Source organism: Pan paniscus, chromosome 10 (genome assembly GCF_029289425.2).
Source record: "Pan paniscus chromosome 10, NHGRI_mPanPan1-v2.0_pri, whole genome shotgun sequence".
Classification (NCBI taxonomy): Eukaryota; Metazoa; Chordata; class Mammalia; order Primates; family Hominidae; genus Pan; species Pan paniscus.
Genome location: NC_073259.2, coordinates 18,168,250 through 18,194,879, shown reverse-complemented (window position 1 = coordinate 18,194,879; position 26,630 = coordinate 18,168,250). Strand labels below are relative to the sequence as shown.

Sequence of the window (26,630 nt, the reverse complement as noted above, 5' to 3'; positions counted from 1 at the left end):
AGAAATCAAAGGCACTTCAAAAGTCTCATTTCGTATCTTGAGTTTGTTTTAACATATTCCTCCTGCAAAAACGCTCTGGAAATCAAAGAAAACTTTTTTAAAATTTAATTCAATAAAAATGACACCGACTGGCTGAATTATGATGGGTTCTGAGTGGCGGTTGAAATAACACATTTTTCCTCTATTTCCTCTTTTTTTTTTTTTTTTTTTTTTTTTTTGGTTGCGAAGAGGTGTTCTTTTCCGGGCCACCTTCACCCTCCCGCACTCCCCAGTTCTACCTTTCCAAGGCAGGGGAAGGTGCATCCTCGCCAGGCTCCTGCCCGCGCCTTCCGAGTACCCCTGGCCCGCAGCCGGTGACACGGCGCGCGGAACATCCGTGAACGAGTTGGGTTACATCTCTGTCCCCGCGAAGCTGCAGATCGCTGACCGCCCCGCGCACCCCCGCCTGCCTGCACACTGTCAACCGCACTTAGGGGAAATTTTTGGAACAGAAGCTCCGCCCATCCTGCTCCCACTGCCTCCACTAACCGACTCAAAACCCCCACCTCGGGCCGCCGAAGCAGGTTTCGTCACACGATCTGGGGGACTGTATTTTTTACAAGAAAACAAGCATCAAAAAAAAAAAAAAATTCAAACTGCACGCGCCGGCCAATGGGGAAGAAGTGGGAGGTGGGCGGAGGCCGCGCGCGGCGCGCGAGGCGGGGAGGGGGCCCCGGGCGGGCGCGGGGGCTGGGGCCGCGGGAGATTCGGCAAACGCGGCGGGCGCCCGGTTCGGGGCTTTTTTTTTTTTTTTTTTTTTGTCCTCCTCCCAAAACCGACTAGAGCGCGAGACTCCGCCTGAAGCTGCAGCCTCTCGGATCCACCTTAAATCTTCAGCGGACTCAGCGTCGGGGTCAGTGGGCGCAGCCAATGCCAATCAAGTTTACAACCAGCAGCACGGGAGGGAAAAAAAAATCATCTGCAAGTTCTCCCTACACACAAATACGCGCGCGCACACACGCACACACGTACGCACACACACACAGAAAGAAGGAGGGGGTGGGGGCGGGCGCTCGGGAGAGGGCGAGAATGTTTGTGAAATGCGCGTCCGAGGCTCCGGGGCCGCGGCCGGAGCGCGGGGCAGGCGCGCGGAGAGCGCAGCCTGGCGTGAGCGCCATGATGGTCGCCGCGGTTCGGGGCCCGTTTTCTGGAGGGGGAGCCGCAATGATGCAATCCCCCGGCCGCGCGCCCTGCTCCCTGCCTTTTCTCAACGTTCCTTTAGAGGCGCGTCGAGGTTTCGCGCCCAACGCCTTGATTTCTTTTTGTACTGCTCACTCCGATGCCTGCTGCTCAGTGTCCCCACGCGTGACAGGCCGGGCGCGCGGGCGGCCGCAGAGGGGCTGGGCCTTACGTGTCAACTCGGCACTTTCGGTTCTGCGGGGTCGGCCTGAGGCGGACCCCACCCCATCCCACCCCAGTCCCCAGGCCAGCCCGGATCCGGGAGGTGGCCGCTGAGGTTTTCCAGCGGGACTGTGGGCCCCTTCCCCACCCCCAGCTGGGCCCGCAGGATTTTTTACCTCCCTTTTGGCGGAGAGGGGGTGGGTGGGCGTAGGGTGTGGCCCAGGTGAAAGACACAGCAAGTTTTAAAAAGAAATTCATACTCTGAACACCAGACAGGAGATCCTAGAGGAGATTTAGAATCACTTTTTCTGTGCAAAGAGCTTGAGAGAAGAGCAAGTGTGGGCGCTGTGATGATGAAGATGAAATGGCGAAGGCAGCGTCCCCCGGCCTCCGGGAAAGTCGCTCCCTGAGGCCGGGGCGGTGGGCGCACCCCGGCCTGAGAGGCCTCTCGCCCCGCTCCTCGCCTGTGAAGCCCACGCTCCCGGAGTCCCCCAAACACGCCCCCAAACCCACATTTCCCCAGTTCTTCCCCGTCCCAGGCCCCCGCGCCGGGCGGCCGGGGTTGCGATGGGGGCACGTTGCCGAGCGGGGGTGAGGGCAGAGGGGACCCACGCGGGCGGCCGTGGTGCGGGGCCCGGGCTGCGCGCCGCCGTGGCCCTCCCCAGGCGCCGGCGAGCCGGGCGGGCTTTCGAAATGCGCGGGGCTGCGGATCATTGGAGCCCAGGGTAGGGGTGGGAGCGGGCTGCAGCGCCGGAGGGTCCGCGAACTCGGGAAGGCTCTCCCCTTAGCTCCGATATCCCCACGGCCGGGGAGGCGGCCGGTTACTCAGGTGGAGGGTCCGTTTGCGGAGAGGAGTGGGAGCTTTCGCTGCTTTCTCAGCGCAGAGGAGAGGAGGAGGGAGGAAAGTTTCTGAGAAACCGCCCAGCCCGGCTGCGCGGCGGAGGCGCGGCCGCCCGGGCGCGGGAACTGCGCGCGACGACGGCGACAGTGCGGGGGGCTGCACGTTACAGATGAGGGAGCAACACTTGATGGCCTTTTCGTCCCGAGGCACCCGCCAGCCTGACCCCGCAACTGCCGCGGCGGGCGGGCGCGGAACTGCGGGGCAGTTTGGGGAGACGACGGCGCAGTGGCTTGGGTAGTGGGGCAAGGGGTGGCGGGCGACGGCGGCCGCAACCCCGCAAAGGGACGTTCACGGCGAAGGACGAGCTGAACTGCGGGTCATTTTGGGAGGCTTGACACAGGCGGGTAAAGGACGAAGGACACGGTGACTCGGGGCTGCGTTCCTGTGGACGTGCCTGGCGCGGCGAGCATCCACTTCTCCCTGGCCCGCATAACTAAAACGCAATCTCTCAAAATTCTGTTTAAAGAGACCTCTTTAGGAAAGGAGACTGGGGTGCCTGCAGCAATCCAGGCGATATTTTTTCTTCTGTTAGAGACACTTTCTGAATTATCTTTTTTTACTCAGAGGAACTTTAATTTCATTATTTTCTGACCCTCCTCTCCTTCCTATTTCGAATTGTTTTTCTTGCTCCTTCAGTCTGTTTTCGAAAAACACTCTTGGATGCGAGTTTCAAACAAAATCACAAAACACCTCTAGTCTTTCATTAAAATAATACCTACTTGAAAGATGTAGCCTAGCCACTAAAGGACCTATTTTTCCCTTCCAGGAAGCCGAAGAGTCCAACCTGCTCAAAAAAAAAAAAAAAAAAAAAAAAAGTCTTCGGGTCAAAAACTGTTCAAACTACTCTTTGAGAGCTCCTTTTGGGGTACGATAATGGAAATGTAGGTATTTGAGCGAAAAAATTTAACCCAAATTTAGATTTTTACGATTTACCCACTTACTAGAATAAGTCCTATAAGAATTTACTATTACACCTTAAACACATTTTTTTTTGAGAATGTGGAATTACAGGAATCATTTTAGTAATCTGACTTTAAAATGTCTTGTCTTATACTTTTTTCCTTAGGTAAAATCTATATATCTGCTGTATGGCTATGGAGAGTCAAAATCCTCAGATTTGGTTACTTACATTAGCCAGTTTTTGGTTGTGTAGATTATAACAAGGAAATACCCCGTTTCTAAATATAGAAATTGAAAGAATTTTTGTATGACCAGTTAAATTTCGAAAATAGCTACCTAGAGTGCACACCAATTTCTTAAGGGCCCATATGTTTGAATATTTTAAGATTTATACATTAGATGGTCCAAACAATTGCTTTAATTCCTCACACTTCTCATGTGTAAATAGAGTTTAGAGAAGTCACCATGTTACTTTCATTTTCAATCCTGCAAATGTGTCAGTGTACACTTATGTAAGGATTTTTTGGTTTTGACACATTCATATCCTAGAAGACATAAATATTTTTACTAATGCAGACTTTTGACAACCTTATTCATATGAAAATGTAGCTTTTCCATTTTCACCTTCTAAAGTTTTGTCCTCCCACACAGAGCTAAGTGGAAAATAGTAACTGCTAACTACATTCGGACTACATAAAACATCATCTGAGTTGTGGGCCTGAATTACCTAGGTATTTGCCACTTCACATTTACATTTGTGTAAATATGACTAGAATGCCAGGTCAAATACCTTGTTTGGTAAAGCACATTACAATTTGACTCAATGAATAGCTATGGAAGTTTTCTTTATTGATTACTTAATGTGTAACAATAATTGGCATCTTTTTCACACATTACAAAAAATTATACTTGGCTCAGTATGCAACCTTTTAAGCATAGCCATATTATTTAACAAAAGAGGGGAAAACCTATTCTACCCAACACAGCATTTACAAATGCACAAAACATGCCACTTTGGCTTGTATATTGTCTAGATTAAAAAAAATCTTTTAACATAAATAAGTTAGTATAATTTTTCAGTGTTTTTACAGAGTTATGTACACAGGTACACTTCAAATGGTTTTTCCATACACAGGCAACGAAATACTGTTTAAAGATGTAGTATCCATTTCACTTATCCTACAAGTGTGCTTTTCTCTACATGAACCTTCCTTTAAAAATAACACTTTCCTTTGGATAAATGGACAGAGTAAGCTTTAAATTAAAAAATATTTCATTTTTTAATGTGAAGTTACTTACAGATCTTTAAAAATATCGAGGGATTTAGAATTATTTTGACTGTTTACACAGCCCGAAGTGAAAAGAAAATGAGAAAATTTTGTCAACAAATTTAATAAAAGCAGATGGTCAATTCTTAACATTCAAAACTCCCAAGCACCTCGGATTTTTGCCCCAAACTACCTGGAGTGATTACCATTCTGCTGAGTAATTAACTGGTAAATTCCAACTTTAAGAGAGCCTGGGGAGGGCAGTGAGGATAGGTTTCTGTTGCTTTTTTAAAAAAGCCACATGCAGCTATCTAACAAACTTTAGATAGCTTGGGAGATCACCAGATCTCCCAAATGAGAATAAACTTCTTGTAAAAATAAATAGCAATTATCTTTAGCCAGTGTTCAAATTTTTGTGATTTTTTTAAATGAAGTATCAGCTGTCTCTGAAAGGGACATTACATCTTTAAAGAAAACAATTCAAACCCTTCCCCAAAATTGCTTCTCTTCATGCAAGTCAAATATTTATCTACTTGCTGTAAATCAAAGCAAGCTCTTCATACCCCGCTCCACGTCAGTTCCTCAGCCCCACCCTGCCCTCCCTTCCCCAAAGTTTATGTGCTACATAAAAGGTAAAAACTATATACACAGGTAGTACAATGAAGCAAATAAGGAAAAACCTAATTGCATAATGCTACATCCAACGCTTTTAGAGGCAGATCATTTAAGAGTGCCTAAAATTTTAGTGTTATTGTGTTGTTGTTTTTCAGTGCTTATACAGGATGTCCATGAAGTCAGCGATATGTATTTTTAAAATTTTCATGTATATCTTCCTTGCTTCATCAAGCAGTGATGTATCTGATAAACAAGGAAACATATTCTTAATTCTGCAAAAGAAAACAAAACGGAAGAATTAAAGGAAGAGCACTAGATTAACGTTACCAGTAGAGTACAGGAATTATTTTGTCACTATGTTAGCTTGGAAATACTTGATGGGGAAAAAAGTTTGATGACTACAGTCATCTCCACCTAACATTCTCTTAACTGGATTTTTTTTTCCTTTCCTCTGTGCTGTGTTCTTTTGTCTATAGCAGTAGTTCTTAACAGTGGGCAATGTTGCCCCCGCCCCACAGGGAACATTTGGCAATGTCTGGAGACATTTTAGGTTGTCACACTGGGGGAGGAGGATACTGCTGGCATCTAGTGTGAGAGGCCAGGGATAATTCCAAACAATCTAAAACACACAGGACAGCCTCCTACAACAGAATTATTCGGCCCAAAATGTCATTAGTGCAGAGGCTGAGAAACCCTACTCTAAATAATCTAGGTCCAAGGCAAGTGGGAAATAAATAGGATAATTAGGAAACTGTAATACTTACGGGTACAAATTTTCTAAATTTTTTAAAATTTTTAATTTTTTTTCTCCTGTGACAGATTAAACTTTCTAAATTTGAAAAATGATTGGGAATAAAAATTATAAAGGCCTTCCAGAGGAAAATTTTATTAACATCATTTTCAAAATATTCTAATTCCTGATTCATATGCAGAAAATACTCATGAATAGTTTTGAATAGGTTCTTACTAATATTTCTAGTATTCTTTGAACTAGCAATATTACTAAATGCTACAAATGCCTCATTGCATGTCAGAACAGGGCCAGATCAAAATCCAGGTCTGATTCTCGTGGCTCATCTGATGAGCTAGGCCACAAGTCACAAACCAACAAGGGCTGCGCGTGTTAAGGTTGCTTCAGGAAAATTTTCACCTAATTTTCCCACTTCATATGGTGCTGTAAAATGGAGGTTCTATAGTGCCGTTTTGTATAAGCGCTGAAAAAGATATGTGAAGTCACATATACAATTTAAAGACACAACAAACCTGAATCTCACCTTAACCCCTGTTACTTTAAAATTTTTATAACTGAGGATTTAAAAAGTTAACATCAATATTTATTAAGATCGCCTCATATGCTAAACTACGTGTGTGCTTTAGAAAATAAAGAGGTCACAGTCTTGGTCTAAAGGAAGCTAATAAACTATTAAAATATGCAGTTTATTATGAATAACCAACCCATGTTGGTTATTTGGGGACTGAATTATTCAAATTAGCTATTTACAGTGATCAGATTCTTGTGCATGGAAAAATCTCCACTTCCTTTGTGCTGGGCTGACCTACGGTCACCAGTCTTGATATTTACTACCCATTTCCCCTACAAATATCCAAATCACCCTGTTACGGCACAATTAGCATACACTGGCTGACATGTTCCTGGATTGCTTACTGACACGAGTTAATTTAACTTCTGCTTTGCAACTTCAGTGTTACCAGAAATTCTGTAGAAACTTTAGTAACTTTTTTATCTTTCCATTTGGTTTTTGCAAATACTGGTTCCTTCTCTCTCCAAACTTAGGAGACAACAGGGAAAGTGACAGTTTATTAAAATGTCAAAGAACACAACATACCATCCTATTCACATCTCTAATCCCTTGCATAACCAAAGATGAGCAATTTCTACCAAACATTCCCCCTCAAAATTGAAACTTAATCATGTATTTGCCATTTTTCCATGTATGGCTCAAAATCTGTTACCGACTCAAGCTGAACCTCTAGGAAATTAATTCTCATTAATTCGGACTGAGGGAGTACCCTAGTTCTTGTTCGGATGGGCAAAGAACCTATTGCTCCCAACATGTTTTAGTGGGACTCACAGGGAAACGACATTCTTACCCGATGGGGCCTGGGTTACAAGTAGCTGCTCTGGTCTACTGTTTGAAGAGAAAGTATCTCTGGGCATAGAAACTCTGAAGAATTACCGTATCCCCAGCCTTCCCCATTGCTACTTTTTTGACCTCACGAAGTATAAACAAAACAAAACCCCACAAGCTTTTAATTTGCCAGCAACCAGTAAGATCAGGTATCGTGAGGTCTGAAGGCCCCGGGTTCCAGTGCGTGCTCCTTTAGTGATCAACCCACCGAGCTGTTTACGTTTGACGTCTTCTGAGGCCAGGCTTCTTGGGCGTCTGCTCCACAGAACCGGCATTTGGGGAACCGTCTGAAACATTTTCTTCTGTTCTGTTGGCTCTTTTGTTTTGAGTAGAAGAATCTAAGCGCAGGGGAAATTTTTAAAAAGAACACACAATCTTTATTAGAAAAAACAATGGCTGGCAGAAGTTGGCCCCATAGTCAGGGGATGAAAAACCCACTACCTCCACCCACAATCCTGGATCCGTCATCCCCAGTGGCTTTTAAGGGCACAAAATGAGGTTGTTTTCAAAAAACAGAAAGTGCATTCTCCGCCCCAGAGCTCTCTCCCTAGCCAGGAGGCGGACCGTTGATAAACATCCCAACTTTGTCACATATCTAGGAGTTGCTAGTGAGAGGAACCAAGATGTATTAAGTTAGGGAAATTATCGGATCTTACCATCTCCAGTTTCTGACTTAAAAGTCACAAACAGACAAGCAGTGGGCCAGGTAGCACTGAACACCTAAGACCAATAAAGTTAGCTCTCCCAAAGCTAAATCAGAATACGCCGAAAAGCAAGCTACGGTTAACACCCTCCAGCAGGCAAAGCGGGGCCCCAAACACATTCTATGGTTGGGAAAGGGTCATTACCGTCGGTTGCAGGTCGCTTCCTTATTCCTGCGCATTGCTCCGCTAACCCCGTCTGGCTGTCCGACGGATCAGTCTTTGGGTCCACCAAATGCGTGTCCTCAGAGTTAGCCGGAGCCCCAATTAAAGGCGCCGCCGGGCGGCTCCCGCTGACATCCTGGCTCTCCTGCGCCGGCACCTTGCAGGCACCTTTGGGGGGCCGCGGGGGTCTGTAGTAGAACTCGGGCAAGCTGCCCTTCTCCACCTCTTGCCACTCGTACTTGCCCTCTAGGGGTTTGTGATTCTGAAAATCGAAATTCCACTTGCGCTGGCTCGCCTCTTCCATGTCTCTGCAGTGCTTCTCCAAGTCCCGGGTTAACTCTTCGTGGTCCACCGGGCCGAAGAGGTTCCTGCAGGCCGAGGGCTTGGGGTGCTCCGCCTGCCTGGCGTCCATCCGCTCCAGGCTAGGGCTCCCGTTAGACACTCGCACGTTTGACATCTTTCTCCCGGGTCTGCACGACCGCCTCTCTCGCACTCTCAAAAAAACAAAACAAAACAAAACCGAACAAAACAAAGCGCCCCTACGCAGCCCGAACCCCTCTCGGAAGCCCAGCGACTGCCCTCGGAGCCAAAAGACACAGACCCCGACGAGCCACGGCCCGAGCTCTAGGAGCGCGCAGGGGCTGCGGGGAAGCCCCGGCCCGGCCGCCGAGTCTCCGCTGATCAAATGGACTGGCGAGCGGGAGGGTGGAGAGGGGAGGGGACCAGGCAAGCGGAGAGGGTGGCAAAGCCCGTCCAAGTCTGGGCGGGTGCAAGCCCGCGGGTCCCGCGAACCCAGCCGCTCTCCAAACCTTGCCGGCGTCGGAGTCGCAGAGCCGTGAGCAAGCGGGGACAGGGGAGGGGGAGAAAAACACCCCGAAAAGACGAGCCCCCTTTTTTTAGTGGCCCAATATGGCGGTGGAAGGGAGGCTGACGAAGAAGAAAATGATTGACACGGCGAGTCTATTTAAACAGAGGAGGAGATCCATTGGTTGCGGCGGCGGGAGCCGCCCCGCCGAGGCTGGCGAGCGCGGCCTTAAGGTGGCCCCGGCGCGGTTCCGCCACCTCCCCTCGTTCCCGAGCGCGCCGCCTCCCCGAGCGCCGCCGGGAGATTGGCTGGTCGCGTGACTGCTGGAGGGGTACTGCTGCCAACAAACCTGCTCTGGCTGGCCTCGGAGAAATTAAAATTAAGACAAACAAACTAGCCAAACGGCCGGGAACCTGGGGCGGGGCCTGGGGTTCGGGGCCCGGCGCTGCGCTGGCGGGTTCGCAGCGGCGCCTAAGCCCCGACCTCCCTCCCGCTCCTCGCCCGGGAAGCCGGGACCTGGACCAGAGGACCGCGAAGGTCGCCGGCAGCTCGCTGGGAGCCGGGGTGGCGAGCTGCCCCCAGCTCGGCCCTCCCCAGTGGCCCCCACCTCGTGGTCTGCGGGGGAGGCCGCGGAGCGTTTGCTGGGGGGGCTGGGCGCCCCCCCGCCGGCGTGCCTTTGCTGGGGGCTGGTGGAGGCAGTGGGCAATGGTTCGCTCAGCCTTAACCCAGAAGTTTCTGCCATCCCTGCGGAGGCTGGGGGCCTAGCGAAGAAGCCAAGGCGAACGTCTTTCTTTTAGAAATTAGCCAGGAGTAGACGCGGCACTTATCATGAACTCAAGCTCTCCCTCAATGAAAATAAGAAAGGAACTCAAGATTAAAAAAAAAAAAAAAAAAAAAACCTCTAGTCTCTCAAGTCCCTTAATAAACTTTGTAGCTGTCTCAGACACGTTTAGTTTTGAAAAACGAGGGTACACCCCTGGCCCAGGATCTTCCTTCCCAAGCACAGTTAAGGCCATGGACATTGGCTGCGTGTGGGAACTCGTCCCTTTCTACTTTTCTGTTCTTTCCCGGGATTGTAGCAGTTTCCTCTACCTGAGTCCAGCCGCCAAATACAACAGCTCCTTCCTTCCTCCACCCTTCTCTCTCACCAGACTTCACTGCTCCAACAAACTCAGAACAATATTCAGATGCTAGTGAATGCTTTCAGAGGGCTGAAGGGTGAAAATACTCCCCTCGGGGTCAAACTCCAGATGATGAAATGATTTTTAAAACACCACAACCATGTCCTAACATCCGATACTAGTATTCCAGCGTTTCTCTTCTCCCTTTTGCAGCTGGAAATTTCTCTCTCAGTGTGGGCTTGAGCACCGTGGTGGAAGATAAAGTAGGACGATGAGCAGGGCTGCCCTGAGACAAAGCTCAGTGGATCTTCAACTGCCTCCCCACCCCCATGCCCGGTACCCATCATCTTGGTTTGAGCCAAAGTTAATGCATTTTACTGGAAACCAACCTTCCGTTCTAATATTACACAGCAGCAAAGTTTTCTTAAGCACCTATGCTACAGATGAGCTTGATGTGTAGCTTGTTTTCTTAGCCACATCTTGTCCACTTTGTGTGCCTACCTCATCTCATACGCTCCAGAATGTGACAGCTGGAAGGGACCCTCGGGACCCTGTGGTTTAACCCTCTCCTTTTTACCACGGAGGAAATCGAGACTCAGAGAGGTTTCCTGTCCAGGGACATGCATTCGGTTGGTACCGGAGGCAGGACTAGATGCAAGTCTCCTAACACTCAGGTTGGTTCATTTTCTGTTCCTTTCCTTCCTAATGGTTCTCACTGGTTCAGGGTTTTGTCTGAGTTTGATTGTGCTGTAGTCTGCAGGTCCTGCTGTCTTACAAGTGACTGAAAATGGCTCCTTCCCAGGCCCTGGGTTGCCTGCAGATGTTTCCTTGATGTGGCCTGTGGTCACTGATATTTAAATGCAGCTGTCTTGAGCCTGTGGTATCACCATCCACTAGTTCAACTAAAATTGAAGGACAGGGGTTGATACCCAGAGAACAGTAAAGGGGGCAGTGCCCAGAACTAGTTTTTCAAGTCAGGACTTCCTACCTAACTGACAGAAAAGAATTCACCTAGGATCAAGCAAGAGGTCTCATCCTCTTTAGTTTTTCTACTTTTAAGGCTGTCAATTTATTGGACTGCAGACTGGGGGAAAAGGGACAGGAAAATTAGGGTAGGCCTCCCTACCATAATTTATACCTTACCCTAGAAATTAGATAATTGTCCAAATTTTAAAACAATTGCTAGACAACACAGGAACTCTATATATGTGCATCTATCCATATGCATAAACACCCAAACTACCACATGTGTTTAAATGGAGACATTCTAGAGTAGTTCACCTTGCCACAGAAGTTTGATTTTACTCATGGAATTCATGTCTTATATGGAAGTGGAAAATAAACACTTCGATCCCTTTCACATGCTGAATCTTTCAACTAATATGTAGGAGCACCATTTTGTCGCTTTGTTGTTGTTGATCTCGAAAAGTAAGCAAGTCACAGTCACGCCACCTTAAGAAGTCTGGCTGCCAGCAGAAAGGCTGTGCTTACATCGACCTCACAATGATCTAAAGTGTTTTGTTTACAGTCAAGGCACCGGAGATCTGTACAGCAAATAATGAGAACGCAGGCGTCTGCTGTAGTAGCGACGAAGCGTGGAAAAAAATACTATGGAGTCCCTGAAGGAACAGGGAGCATAGAGATCAGAGCGCCATCCTCCTGCAAAGTGGGCAGCTGCAAGCGAGTAAGCCAGGGGGGAAATTTTCAGATAAACAGTGTTAAAGGTGGACCCTGGTAGAAGACGGAAGGCTCTACACTGCACTGCTCTAAAGTGAGCTGTTTCCCCAAAACCCCCAGTCCTGCATGATGTTTTGGTTGCCATTTTCACTGCTGTTTTCCTACTTAGGGCTGAGAAGCGTCCCATAAGCCATCCCAGATTTCTGTAATCTTCACAACCTGAGGAGAGAGGCAAAGACCAAAATAACTTAAGAGAAAACACCTGTGTCATAGACAAGTGTTCAGATGGGGTGAATGAGCAAGCCGCCAGCGTCGCCAGCTCCCAGATGCAGCGCTCTCACCCGAGTTCTGCAGCCCCAAATGTTTCTGCGAAGGTTCACGGTTCCTTGCCCAGCTGCCCCTCCCACCGCAAGCACACAGTTTCAGTCCTTCCTCGAGGATGTTTATAATGAGGCAGCACTCAACTCCACCATTCTTCTAAGCTCACATATTTTTAGACTTTGGGAATTTCACAGTCATCTCCTTCTGACACTTTTAATTCAATTTCACAAATATTTACGGAGCACCTTCTATTAATTTGCTTATTCCTTCTTTCTTTCAACAAATATTTATTGAGTGCCTCCTCTATGCCAGACATTATCCTTAGGCTCTGGGAACACAGAAGTAAACAAACAGATTTAAACTAGAATGATGCTGACATTCCAAAAAGGGGAGAGGAGACAGAAAATGAACACAGCACATGAAAGAAGTACATACTATGTAAGGAGGTGAAAAATGCTATGGAGAAACAATAAGCGGAGAGGGAAAAGGGAGTGTTTCGAGGATCACAATGTGAATAAGTGGTCAGGGAAGGCCTCATGGAGAAAGTGGCCTTTGAGGCCAGGCACAGTGGCTCACACCTGTAATCCCAGCACTTTGGGAGGCAGAGGCAGGTGGATCACTTGATGTCAGGAGTTCAAGACCAGCCTGGCCAACATGATGAAACTCATCTCTACTACAAATACAAACATTAGCTGGGCATGGTAGTGCAGGCCTGTAATCCCAGCTACTCAGGAGGCTGAGGCAGGATAATGACTTGAACACAGGAGGCGGAGGTTGCAGTGAGCCAAGATCTTGCCACTGCACACCAGCCTGGACGACAGAGTGAGACTCCATCTCACACACACAAAAAAGGTGGCCTTTGAGAGAAGCCCTGAAGACATGAGAGAGCAGCCATACAGCTATCTGGAGAAAGAGCAAATGAAGTGTCTCTGAGATGGGATCTTGCCTAATGTGTTCAAGGAACAGCAGGGGGGCCCATAGTGGATAGGGCGGAGCAAGTGGGGAGTGGTAACAGGAGCATCAGGGCTGGGCACGGTGCTCACGCCTATAATCCTAGCACTTTGGAAGGCCAAGGTGGGTGGATCACTTGAGGTCAGGAGTTCAAGACCAGCCTGGCCAACATGGTGAAACCCTGTCTCTACTAATAATACAAAAATTAGCCGGACATGGTGGTACACGCCTGTGATCCCAGCTAGTCGGAAGGCTGAGGCAGGAGAATTGCTTGAACCTGGGAGGCGGAGCTTATAGTGAGCCAAGATCGTGCCACTGCACTCCAGCCCGGGAGAGACAGAGTGAGACTCTGTCTTAAAAAAAAAAAAAAAAAAAAGCGCATCAGATCAGATAGGACCAGGTAGGCATAGGTAGGGCTTTTATTATTGGCCTGGTGATATGGAAAGCCATTGGGGCATTAGGAGGTTTTAAGCAGTGATCAATACCATGTGTAAGGTATTGTCCAAGGCATTATTCTCAGCAATGTGGGAAGTGAAGAAATATTTGTCACAGTCCTTGCCTGTGGGGAGTATATACCATGTGCACAAAAACTAGAGGTTGGAACCAGGCGTGGTGGCCTGCACCTGTAGCCCCAGCAACTCAGAAAGCAGAGGTGGGAGGATCACTTGAGCCCAGGTCGAGGCTGCAGTGAGCTATGATCATGCCATTGCACTCCAGCCTGGGTGACAGAGCAAGACATTGTCTCAAATAAATAAACTAGAGGTAGAAAGCAATACATAGAAAAACATGATGCTATGAAGTACAAAGCAAGGAGAAAGAGGAAGGCCTCATGGAAGAAGTGATATATGAGTCAGATCTTGAAGAATAAGAAAATGTCAAGATGATTATAAGGATGAATTGGTAGGGGTGGTAAGTGGGGATGGGATCAGACAGTGGTTGGCCATGGATGGCATGCTAAAAAATCTGTTGCTCAGTAAGTACTGCGAACTGATGGAGCTTTTAGTGAAGAGAATGATCAGTGTCCAAACTTGTCTCCTGAACAAAAGCAAGCCTGGGCCCTGGGCCTGGGTTGGAGCTCTGGAGTTTGGATTTGTGAGATGGGGTGATCTGCCGAAGATGGGGCTGAGGGTGATATGACAGACAGTGTCTAGGGACAGGGCTAAATGAAAAGCTGGGCAGACAGTCCCACTGTGGTGTTCATCCAGTGGGATGTGGGGAGATGGGCAGAGTTCAAGTGTGAGACAGAGAACCCTGAGCCCAGGAGGACAGGGCTTGGCAGAGAAAGCAGGAGGCAGTCTGCCATAATCTCCTGAGCCGCAAAGGTGTAGCTGCAGATGCTTTTTATATGGTGCTTCCAGCCTTGACTGTGAGTGGGGAGGTGCCTGTTAATGGGCCCAGGCTGTCTTGGACAAGCAGATCTTTGTGTTTGGAAGTAGTGTCTGACGGCAGAGTAAAGGATGGGTGTGATGAGCCTGGAGAGACTGACATGGAGGTAATTTTGGAGGATGATGAGTTATTCAATCAACAGATACAATGGATTTAAGTCATGCTATAGAGGAAATGGAAAGCAAGGAACAAATGCAGGGTGGTTACTTAGGTAGCTGGAACATATAAGAGGATTGAGAGAGATGGAGAAAGGGAGGACGAATTTAAGGACTCAAGCTTGGGTATTTGAGAGAATAATGCCATTAACTAAGAGAGGTAACAGTAAAGGAGAATGTAGGAGAGACTATAACCTTGAACTCTTGGGCTCAAGTTATCCTCCTGCCTCAGTCTCTCAAGCGACTGATGGATCCAGTCCATCAAAATCCATTGTTGCCTTCTTTCCCAGTAGCAGAATTATAACTGAGCATACAACTGCCCAGCAACATGAAATTCCCCTGTCTCCTTTGCAATTAGGTGTGGCTTTATGATGAAGTATTTTCCAATAGAATGTAAGCAAAGGTGGTATGTGTCTTCCAGGCCTAGTGCATAGAACCTGTCATGTGACCCCCTCAGAATCCGCCACTCTCTTTCCCCTTTCTCATGGGCTGGAAAGGTGAATACTAGAGCAACCTTGGAAGCCACATGTTGAAGATGACAGAGCCACCTTCAACTTGGGTCCCTGACCTGATTTGGGAGAAGAAATAAGTTTTCATTTTGGGGTCTTTTTTTTTTTTTTTTTTTTTTTTTTTTTGATGGAGTCTCATTCTGTCACCAGGCTGGAGTGCAATGGCGTGATCTCAGCTCACTGCAACCTCCACCTCCCAGGTTCAAGTAATTCTCCTGCCTCAGCCTCCCGAGTAGCTGGGATTGCAGGCACGTGCCACCACACCCAGCTAATGTTTGTATGTTCAGTAGAGACGAGGTTTCACCATGTTGGCCAGGATGGTCTCAATATCCTCATCTGCCTGCCTGAGCCTCCCAAAGTGCTGGGATTACAGGCATGAGCTACCACACCGGCCCATTTTTTATAGCATTTTACAGTCACTCCTAACTAATGCATATGGAACAGTTTGGGAGATAGGGAATAGGGAAGGTGAAGAATTTGGTTTATCACTCAATGGTCAGTATGAGCATTGAAATTAACTTAATCCCCAGGGAAAAGAAAGAATGAAAAGGTACGTCCCTTAAGAGGGCTACAGAAGGCCAGGCACAGTGGCTCATGTTTGTAATCCCCTCACTTTGGTAGGTTGAGTCAGGAGGATTACTTGAGGCCAGGAATTCAAGACCAGCCTGGTCTACATAGCAAGACCCTGTCTCTACAAAAAAATTTTTTAAAAAACAGCTGGGCACAGTGTTGTGCACTTGTAGTCCCAGCTACTTGGGGGGCTGAGACAGAAGGACCATTTGAGCACAGGAGTTCAATGTTATAGTGTACCACTGCACTCCAGCCTGGGCAACAGAGGGAGACTCTGTCTGTAACGAAAATAAAAAGAGGGCAAAAGAGACAATACTGGAGACAAGCATCTGACACAAAATGTGAAGGGATGTTATAATTGGTGGGGCTATCTGACACCTATCCATATTTACAAATGTGCCATTAATCATATGGCCAGGTTGGATCCTGAGTAGATTAACAATTACACGGGTACAGGAATAAGGATGCATGTGGTATTTTTTTTTTTTTTCCGGAGATGGAGTTCCACTCTTGTTGCCCAAGCTGGAGTGTAATGGCATGATCTTGGCTCACTGCAACCTCCACCTCCCAGGTTCAAACGATTCTCCTGCCTCAGCCTCCCAAGTAGCTGGGATTAGAGGTGTGCGCCACCAGGCCCAGCTAATTTTTTGTATTTTTAGTAGAAACGAGGTTTCGCCATGTTAGCCAGGCTGGTCTCGAACTCCTGACCTCAGGTGATCCACCCACCTCGGCCTCCCCAGTTGCTGGGATTACAGGTGTGAGCCACCGCACCTGGCTGCATGTGGTATTCTTAATTCTTTCACATCACACTTGAGGTGTGCAACACTCATTGTTTCTCTGTTGTCCTGTACTCCCTTCTCAGACTCTGTTCCCATAACCTCTGCTGGGGGGACAGCAGATTATGAAACCCTGTTCCCATTACCGGAGTTGATCAGACAAGGGGAGAGGAGGTGGTTGTTTGACCTAAACTTGGCTAGCCAAATTTTTTCTCCTGAAAATTTGGAATCAAGTCTGAGAAACTTCAATTAGTAAATTGTAAGGCAGAGACTAATGAGGTAATGTAGACTTGAGATTGAAAGTACCCTTTTAAGAACACTGTCTTCAGTGGGGTATGGTGGCTCATGCCCATAATCCCAACACTTTGGGAGGTTGAGGTGGGAGGACTGCTTGATCCTAGAGTTCAAGACCAGCCTGGGCAACAAAGTAAGATCCGTCTCTACAAAAAATTAAAAAAGTTAACCAGGTGTGGTGGCATGTGCCTGTGATCCCAGCTACACGACAGGTGGAGGCGGAGGATCCCTTGAGCCTAGGAGATCGAAGCTGCAGTGAGCCCTGTTCATGCCACTGCACTCCAGCTTGGGCAACAGAGTGAGACCCTGTCTCAAAAACAAAAGGACACTATCTTCAGCCCATGTGTGATGAAGATGCAGATAATGTCTGTCTGCAGAGTGTCAGAAGAAAGAAAAAAATGTGCAAAGGGGGCAGAGAAGAGAGACCACATAGTTTTAGGAAGACAGACAGCCCCGAGCAACCAAAGACTCTTCAGTTTCCGGATCCTGAAGCTCATGAGGTACTACTCCCTATATTTATGTTCTATTAGCTCATGAGGTGCTACTCCCTACATTTACGTTCTATTAGTTCATGAGGTACTACTCCCTACATTTACGTTCTATAGCACTGTGTTTATAATTTCCCCCCCTTTGCTCCAAGCTAGCTTGTTATGAGTTTCTGTTGGTTGAACCCAAGTCATCCCTAATTAACACAATACTTTAATTTTTTTTTTTTTTTTAGACGGAGTCTTGCTCTGTCACCCAGTCTGGAGTGCAGTGGCGTGATCTCGGCTCACTGCAACTTCTCCCTCTCCTGGGTTCAAGCAGTTCTCTGCCTCAGTCTCCCAAGTAGCTGGGATTACAGGTGTGTGCCACCACGCCCAGCTAATTTTTGTATTCTTAGTAGAGATGGGGTTTCACCATCTTGGCCAGGCTGGTCTTGAACTCCTAACCTCGTGATCCACCAGCCTTGGCTTCCCAAAGTGCTGGGATTACAGGCGTGAGCCACCGTGCCCAGCCACTTTAAACACTTTAAAGCAGGTTCCCTGGTGTCATCACATTTGATCCTCATAAGACCACAATTGTAAGGCAAATGCTATTATCCACTCTTGCAGATGAAGCTCTGAAATAGAGAACTGAGTGTTCCAAAGCCGCAAAAGAGAGCAGAGAAGGCACTAGGACTAGTGTACTTATTAGTCCTACTTAAGCTGAGTCCAGAATCCATTGTAGAAGATGCAGTGACTGGATAGGTTTGCAATTATATCACTAAGGCTTCATTGGTTTAATTTACTTAGAATGCACTATTCACAAAACAAAGGCTCTGGGGAAAATGGGATTCAAATGCCTGGAAAAATGGCATCTTTGAAAAAATTAGATTCAAGAAGGGTTTAAAACTAATCTAGTGGGGTCAGAATTTAAAGAAAAAAATGCATCAGGCATTTTACTTAGATGAAAATTTTCATTTCCAAGTAAAATGTAATGAACTAATGCAAGTTTACCAGCATTGCCAGGACCATAAGGATAGGAAATAGGCCGAGGTGGGAGGATGGTTTGAGCCCAGAAGTTTGAGACCAGCCTGGGCAAATAGCGAGACCCCATCTCTACAAAAAATTTAAAAATTAGCTGGGCATGGTGGCACATGCTTGGAGTCTCAGCTGCTCAGGAGGCTGAGGTGGGAGTATCGCTTGAGCCAGGGAGGTTGAGGCTGTAGTGAGCTGTGATCACGCCACTGCACTCCAGCCTGGGCGACAGAGCTAGGCCATATCTCAAAAAAAAAAAAAAAAGAATAGGAAATAAATAGCAAAATTTGGATTCATGATCACACACATAATTTAATTTCCATGGTTAAAACATAAGTGGACAACTTCTACGACTAAAATACAGAATTTGGGCTTGGTGCAGTGACTCATGCCTGTAACGCCAGCACTTTGAGAGGCCAAGGTGGGAGGATCACTTGAGGCCAGGAGTTTGACCCCGCAGTGAGCTATGATGGCACCACTGCACTCCAGCCTGGGCGACAGAGCGAGACCCTGTCCCTAAAAAAATAAATAAATAAAATATGGAATTTGGAACAATAAACATATTTATTACCAATCCACCACATTCAACTACATTCTATTTTTTACATTGAGAAGACATAAAGGAGAACATGTTCCCTGATTCTGATCTTAGTCTTCAGTTTATACAAACTTCCATGTAAAACAAAACTGGAACCTACCCACTTGCTGTTCTTGACCAACTCTCTGAATAATTATCCACATTAATATTTGTTCATTTCTTCATTCATTAAATTTTTAATGAACCCTCACCAGATGCCAGACTCTCTGAGGACACAGCAGAGAACAAAGATAGCCAAAGTCCCTGCTGTCATGAAACAGAACTTACACTCAAGTGTGGAAGACAGACAATGGACAAATAAATAAGCATAATATGTCATGTTGCTGTAAGTGCTAACACGACAAATCAACTAATTAAGAGTACAGAGGGTAATGAAGGCAGATGCTGTATGAACAAGGAAGGACTTTTCAATAAAGTGATATTTGAGTAGAATCCTGAATGGAATGAGAGCATGGACCATGTAATTTTGTGTTGCAGGCACAGGAAATAGCAAATCCAGAGGCTCTGAGGTAGGAATGTGCCTGGGATAGTTGAGGGACAATAAGGGAACTAGTAAGTTGGAAACATGGTGAGTGGGGGCTGGGGAGTAGGAGATGAAGTCAGAGAAGAAGGAAGTAGAGACCCCAATCATGTAAACTTTATAAGCCATGGTAAAGGCTGGATTTTATGCCAATTGAAGTGCATCATCCTTGAGCATAGAGTTTTTTTACCTGACTTCGGGTAACTTTTGTCACTTTGCTGAGTAAGAAGTATTTCAAAGAGGCAAGAGAGAAGTAGGGAGACCATGTATTATAGTAGACTATACACTAATCCAGGTAAGAGGTCATGGGCCTCAGACCAGGGTGGTAGCAGTGTACATGAAAAGAAGGGTAGAGAGTTGATAGTGTGTTTTTTGAAGATATAGCCAATGGGATTTGCTGAAGATTCGGAAATGGTCTGTGTGTGTGAGAAAGAGTTCATGATGACTCCAAGCAACTGAAGAAAGGTATGACCAGTTGCTGAGATAGGGTTGATTGAGAGATGAACAGATTTTGTTTGGGTCATGTTAAGTTTGAGATGTCCATAGACATCCAAATGGAGATGTCGAGTAAGCAGATGGATATGTGAGTTTGGAATTCAGGGCAGAAGGGTCTGTGCTGGAGATACACATTTGGAAATGTTTGGCATTCAGATGATATTAAAGCTATGAGACTAGATAAGAACACCAAGGGAGTGGGTTTAGACATAGAAAAGAGCTAGGCAGTTAGCCTTAGGGTACTACAACTTTTAGAAATCAAGATGAGAAGTATCTAGATAAAGGAGATAGGGAAAAAGCCCTTAGTAGAGTGGAGGAGAGCCAAGAGAGAGGTGACCCAGGGATCAAGTAAAGAGAGTGTTCCAAGGAGGAAAGCATGATCAAATGATTCCAATGCCGCTGATAGGTCAAGTAAGATAAACACTGAAAACTGACCATTGCATTTGGCCATCAAGTTCACTGATGACTTGATAAGAGTAGTCTTGGTAAAGATGTGAAAGCCTGACTGGTGTGAGTTAAAAAGAGAAAGTCATGTTATGCATGCTGTATACCCACATGAATAAATTATGCACACACACTCCTAGTCTAAGCAGAGGGTAGATGGGTTCTGATCAGGAAACCAGTCTGGCAACAGGCCAGGCTGTGGCCAGGGGTGAGGGCTGGCTGACGGGGAAGCAAGCATATTAAAATGGTGCCATATATTGACTGCCTTTCTCCACTCTTTCATTGCCTGGTTTTACACTGTTTCCTTCAATATCTTTTCTTAACTGTCATCAAAAAATTATCATACTGGCCAGGCTTGGTGGCTCATGTTTCTAATCCCAGCAATTTGGGAGGTGGAGGCTGAAGAATCACTTGAGCCCAGGAGTTCAAGACCAGCCTGGGCAACATAGTGAAACCCTGTGTCTACAAAAAACACAAAAATCAGCTGGGTGTGTGGTGGTGTGTGCCTGTAGTCCCAGCTACTGGGGAGGCTGAGGTGAGAGGATCTCTTGAACCCAGGAGTTCAAGGCTGCAGTGAGCTGTAAACATGCCACTGCACTTTTCAGCCTGGGCAACAGAGCGAGATCCTGTCTCAAAAAAAAAAAATTGCCATGCTGACAAATGACCTTATCTTTAAAAGTAACCATTTTTGCAGGATATGCTAAGAGAATTAGCAAATAATTAGCTTTGCTTGTGAGTCTCTCATTTCAACTGGCAAATGTTCTGCTTAGAAAATCACTGTAGAACAGCATCTTCTGTTCCCACCATAATAGACTATCTTATTAACCAGATAAACAGTGTATGGCTTTATTATAAATTCTCAGCAATTTTTTTTTTTTTTTTGAGATGGAGTTTCGCTCTTGTTGACCAGGCTGGAGTGCAATAGCACGATCTCAGCTCACTGTAACCTCCGCCTCCCAAGTTCAAGTGATTCTCCTGCCTCAACCTCCCGAGTAGCTGGGATTACAGGCATGGGCCAAGATCGCACCACTGCACTCCAGCCTGGGTTAGAGAGCAAGACTCCGTCTCAAAAAAAAAAAAAAAGATGCATTTCTATTTATTCTTGACAAAAAGCCTTTCCCAATGCTGTAATGATGGTGTTTTTCTCCAAACCTCGATAATGTGCTCAGGATCTTCTATATTGGTGTATCAATTATATCTCCAATGTCAAATGCAATTTGCAATTAGTTGCCTTTTTCCATAACTCAGGATAAGATTGTTTGACCTAGAATGTTTCCAAGTAGTTTTCCTTCCCTTCCTTTACTGAAGAAACAGAAACATCCAAAATAGTTAGGCGCTCTGTGGCCACAGGAGGACAGAAGAGGGTTAGTAATGAGATAGACTACCCTCCCCCAATTCGGAACATTCATGAAGCAGGAATGTAATTGACCTGCTGTGCTGTTTAAACAGCACAGGAGGGCAGCACAAGGCCAGAACTGTCAGCCCTAATCCTGCAACTATTCCAAACCACAACTGTATTTATAATCTGCTTTTCTAAATGCATACACAAGAATTTTAATCCCCACCAAATTTAATTGAACTCTAAATTTGCATAGATTCTACCTATTCAACATTTTTATATCATTTTCATACACTACTCACACAATAATCTGAATTTAACAATTATTTTATGATAGTATTTTTTGTTTTTATTTTTCTGAGACAGAGTCTCGCTCTGTTGCCCAGGCTGGAGTGCAGTGGCACGATCTCGGCTCACTGTAACCTCTGCCTCTTGGGTTCAAGCGATTCTACTGCCTCAGCCTCCTGAGTAGCTGGGATTACAGACCTGTACTACCACACCCAGCTAGCTTTTATATTTTTAGTAGAGGCAGGGTTTCACAATGTTGGCCAGGCTGGCCTCAAACTCCTGACCACAAGTGATCCGCCCATCTCAGCCTCCCAAAGTGCTGGGATTACAGGTGTGAGCCACAGCGCCTGGCCTTATGATAGCGTTTTAACAGTTGTCTATACAGTCAAGTTAAGTATTACAACCCTTAACAAGTGAAGTAGAACAAAAGATCAAAGGTGACTTCTCTATAGTCACACACGATTGGTTGCAAAGTCAAGATAACAACCTAAACTTGATTCTTTTCCACTACACATAGCTCTTTCAGAAAGTGCTTCCCCCGCCACATACACACCAACACATACACTGTCTCTATGACTTACTCACTTTGACTTCAGATATAAATCTATTTAGTCTTTAATCTTTTTTGTATCCTCCAATGAAGCTAATCTAATGCTCTAAACAAAATAACCGCAAAGTAGGTAATTAGCACCCAGTAGATATGATTGGCAAGTACACCTGGTTCTAGTGAAGATCCCAGAGATGGCTCCCAGTGCACGGTATTAGGAATCCTAGACATGGCAGTCATGCAACTTATACAGTCTATAGCCCCTTCCAAGAGAAAAGTACTCCACCTCCAAGCCACTGGCTTGGGCTCCTAACTCAGCACTATGGTTTATGATGGGGCCTGGTACAGACTGCTCTACCCAAAAGAAAGAAAATGGTTATTAGCTAAGCCAAGAACTAGAACTAGGAAGTACAGTAAGAACTAGGAAGTACAGTAAGAAGAAAACAGACAGGTGCATTGAGAAGACATGTAGGGACCAGCAGAATCACTATGTGCTAGAGCGAGGGGCCATAGGCTTCTATGGCAAAGATGTCTAGAATTCACAGACCTTGGGAATCTTTGATTACCATTTACCTGCGAACCTTTCAAGGTCCCATAGTTTGGCTTTTCATGTCCTATGGCTAAGATTCCTGTTACACACATGAACACGCACTCACGCATACTCCATATATTACTTGTGGTAAAAAGTGAGACTGTGCCTCACAATCAATAGACCTTACCCAACCACCAATGCCACAGACATAGAGGCAAGTTGAAATTAGATAATAGATCCTTTCCACGTCCAATATAAGTGTAATCTAACCTCAGCCAAGCTCATTTGGAACATGTGATACTTGACCCCAGGTGTACTTCATTCACTTAATATGTATCCTTTATTACCTACAATGTGTCAGGCATTGTGCTGAGTGCTAGAGTTACAGAGACAAACAAGCACCAGAAACAAATAAGACAAAGTCTCTATTTTTGTGGGGCTCCTAGCTCTGTGGGAAAAGCTGGAACATCATACAAAAAAAGGAAATAAATTATAGAAAATTTAAGGAAACTGTATACTGATTGCCTAAACGGTAGATTCTCTTTTGCACTTAAGTCATCCTAACAGCTCTTCTATCCAAGTTCAGTTTATCAGTCATGATGAGATTCATGTCAGTATACGGTACATCCAAGTAAAAAGACCAGAACAAAATTAAATCATCATTTTTTAACACCTTTATCACTGGGGTGTAGAATAGTGTAATTAGAGGGCCAGGATTAATAAGTTCATTATGACCATTATTTAACAGGAATGCTGCGTTCTCAGGACTTTAAATGTGACTATGATGTTTTAGATTTAAGTTGAACATCCCTTACTGGTTTGTTTTGAGTGATTATCAAAGCAGAGAAATAATGAAAACTGGTTTAAAATAGAGAAAAAAAACGAGAAGGCACTGAGTAAAAGGAGAATGGAGATCCAGAAAACCAGGGTCTTTTAAAATGAGTCATCACCGTAAGGATCTAGATTTATCACAGGTCTATATTTACCATGGATTTAATCATAATTACTGAAACTAATTTTTTTAAAAACCCACCAGTACATACTCTAACATGTTTAGCCTGACTTTGTAACACTATTTTATAGAGTATTCTGTTGCACTTTTTTAAAGCACTAGAGATGTGAGTCAAATACCAACTTGTATTTAGAATTTTAGAAATATTCTATCTAGTCTGTTATTCTATTCCTAATAGAATAAGATTCTATTAATATTTTAGAAATATTATATTATTTATTCTATTCTATTCTATTAGTATTCTATTATTTTAGGATACAGCACAATTAAATTCAACAAATATTTAGTTGTGCCTAATTTGTACAAACCATAAGGCTAGTCATCAGAGGAATTTTGAAAAGTGAATAAAATACAATCACTGTCTTCAGTGGGAGGAGCTTTATTCTACATATGCAAATTAAAAATATTATTCTACATATAAAAATCAGACAATAACATAAACATAAGGCCAAATATGTGTTCTATAAAAAGATGATGCAAGCAAAATGCTTATAGGAGAGATCAGGAAAAGATTTACTGAAGAGACAGCCTTTGTCCATTCTTTTTTTTTTTTTTTTTTTGAGACAGGGTCTCACTCTGTCACCAGGCTGGAGTGCAGTGCCATGATTATGCCATGACCTCTTCAGGCTCAAGCAATTCTGCCACCTCAGGCTCCCAAGCAGCTAGGACGACAGGCACGCACCACCACACCCAGCTAAAGTTTTCGTATTTTGTAGAGCCAGGATTTCGCCATGTTGCTCAGGCTGCTCTCAAACTCCTGGAGTCAAGCAATCCTCCTGCCTTGGCCTCCCACAGTGCTGGAATTACAGGCATGAGCCACCTGGCCTGGCCTTTGAAATGGTTCTTTAGAACTCAATGGATTTCAGCTGGGAGAAAGGGGTAATTGAGTAAATCAAATGGGGCGATTAACTAAATGTTAACTTGGTGAATAGAAAGGACACTGTCCAAAATATCCCATAATTGGGTACCAACTCTTTGAAATTATAGGATTAGGATTTTCTCTCCCTTTTGTCTACTGGCAGTCCTATCTCCCACAATAAAAGCTTTATATGCCAGATATAGTCATTATTAGCTAATGGGCAAGCAACAAATGGGGAGATAATGCTAATATAATTCAGAAATTACATTGCTTCATTCATTATTTTTCCCAGCACACTAACATTTTGGGGCAAGCAGGGACAAGGTTCTCACAATTAAAGAGAAAACCTTAGTGACATATAAAGATGTTAAGAAAAAAAGCAGAAAATTCTGTAAGAATGCCTTCCTTTGGTGCAAACAGAAGCTTGTCTGGTGGCTTCAAGAGTTTTTTACAACATTAAGTTCTGTGGTAAACTGCAAAGTGTAAATGAAGGTGCAAAACCATTTTACCCCATTGGGGGAAAACTGATTGATAAAAAAGACAAAATCCTCGATCGGATTTTTAATTTTGATGAAACTGCTCTTAATTGGAATTAATACCCTCAAGGGCATATACATCCAAGGAAGAATCATGTGCCCCAGGATTCAAGAAACTAAAGCAGCACTGTCCAACAGAAACATTCGACAATTTAGGTTTTCTGGGAGCCACATTTTTAAAAAGTAAACGTAAAAAGAAATGTTGAAGTGACATTTCAACATGTAATCAATATAAAATTTATTGAGATTTTTACATTATTTTTTATACTAAATTCTTAAAATCTTATGTGTATATTTTATACTTAACAGCCCTTCTCAATTTGGACTATCACATCTAAGTGTTCAATAAACACAGATGGCTAGTTACTACTGTATTGGGCAGCATGGCCCTAAAGGATGACTGTGATATTGCGTACAAGTGTCAGAGGGAATTTAATTGTGTATTTTTTATTAGCATAGTAATTTTTATAGCCCTCAACTAACAAAGTTGCAAAGGTTTTGAGTGACCTGCTTCTAACCCTATATTTCCCACAAGTCCTGTTATTTTTAGTGCACCATTAAAAAAACATGCTTGTTTTCTCTGTACATACTTCCCTAAGCCTCCCTTGAAGCTAAAGGTAGTCATATGACATAGTTCTGGGCAGTAAGAAATAAAGGGAAGTCTGCAACATCATATGGGAAACATTTTTTGCCCTTATGAGAGAGTCTAACAAAACAACAACAACAACAAATAGCCAGGTGTGGTGGTGCATGCCTGTGGTTCCAGCTTCTTGGGAGGCTGAGGTGGAAGAATCACTTGGGCCCAAGAAGTCAAGGCTGCATTGAGCCATAATCATGCCATTGCACTCCAACCTGGGCAACAGAGTGAGACTCTGTCTCAAAAAAAATAAAAAATAAAAAATAAAGGGACAGAGAGAGAGAGAGAAAGAAAGAGAGAGAGAGAAAAAAAAGAAGAGAGAGGCCTCAAGGAGAAAGCTTTTGGCCAGGTGCAGTGGCTCATACCTGTAATCTCAGCACTTTGGAAAGCCGATGTGGGAGGATCGCTTGAGGCCAGGTGTTCAAGACCAGCAGGAGCAACATGAGGAGACCCCATCTTTACAAAAAAAAAAAAGAAAGAAAGCTTTTTTTGGCTTATACTCTCTTTTCTATTTGAAACATTTCATGTGAGAACATGATGTTTGGAACTGCGGCAGCTATCTTGTGACTATGATAATAGACTCTTTAACACATTGAAGATAACAGACCATAAAGGTATCTCTCCTTATCAGAGATGTAAATGGAATGAAGTCAGCCACGCAAACATGCCAGTAGATGGA

At 44.9% G+C, this 26,630-nt stretch overlaps 3 protein-coding genes across 3 annotated transcripts in view; 1 reads left to right on the top strand and 2 right to left on the bottom strand.

Moving 5' to 3' along the window:
• APOLD1 (apolipoprotein L domain containing 1) overlaps positions 1 to 551 on the bottom strand; it is a 65,778-nt gene extending 65,227 nt beyond the window's left edge. The window contains exon 1 of the mRNA XM_008960957.5: positions 279 to 551. Within this exon, the coding sequence (XP_008959205.1) occupies positions 279 to 374 (96 nt within the window). The 5' untranslated portion in view covers positions 375 to 551. The remainder of the gene's footprint in view (positions 1 to 278) is intronic.
• Positions 552 to 4,009: 3,458 nt separating this feature from the next.
• Positions 4,010 to 9,215, bottom strand: CDKN1B (cyclin dependent kinase inhibitor 1B). The gene is made up of 3 exons (XM_003808850.5): positions 8,063 to 9,215; positions 7,423 to 7,552; positions 4,010 to 5,336 (listed from the first exon to the last, which is right to left on the bottom strand). The coding sequence occupies exons 1-2, from the start codon at positions 8,535 to 8,537 to the stop codon at positions 7,431 to 7,433; spliced, it is 597 nt and encodes a 198-aa protein (XP_003808898.1). The 5' UTR covers positions 8,538 to 9,215; the 3' UTR covers positions 4,010 to 5,336; positions 7,423 to 7,430.
• A 2,359-nt stretch (positions 9,216 to 11,574) lies between these two features.
• GPR19 (G protein-coupled receptor 19) overlaps positions 11,575 to 26,630 on the top strand; it is a 53,676-nt gene continuing 38,620 nt past the window's right edge. Inside the window, exons 1-2 of the mRNA XM_055095419.2 lie at positions 11,575 to 12,442; positions 16,847 to 17,145. The gene's annotated coding sequence lies outside the window, so the exon portion shown is untranslated. The remainder of the gene's footprint in view (positions 12,443 to 16,846; positions 17,146 to 26,630) is intronic.

Excerpts from the sequence above, each read along its gene's own strand:
- CDKN1B (XM_003808850.5), bottom strand. The coding sequence starts at position 8,537 with ATGTCAAACGTGCGAGTGTCTAACGGGAGCCCTAGCCTGGAGCGGATG. Across the intron at positions 7,553-8,062 it reads GAAGCGACCTGCAACCGACG|ATTCTTCTACTCAAAACAAA; the intron begins GTAATGACCCTT and ends CCCTGCGCTTAG.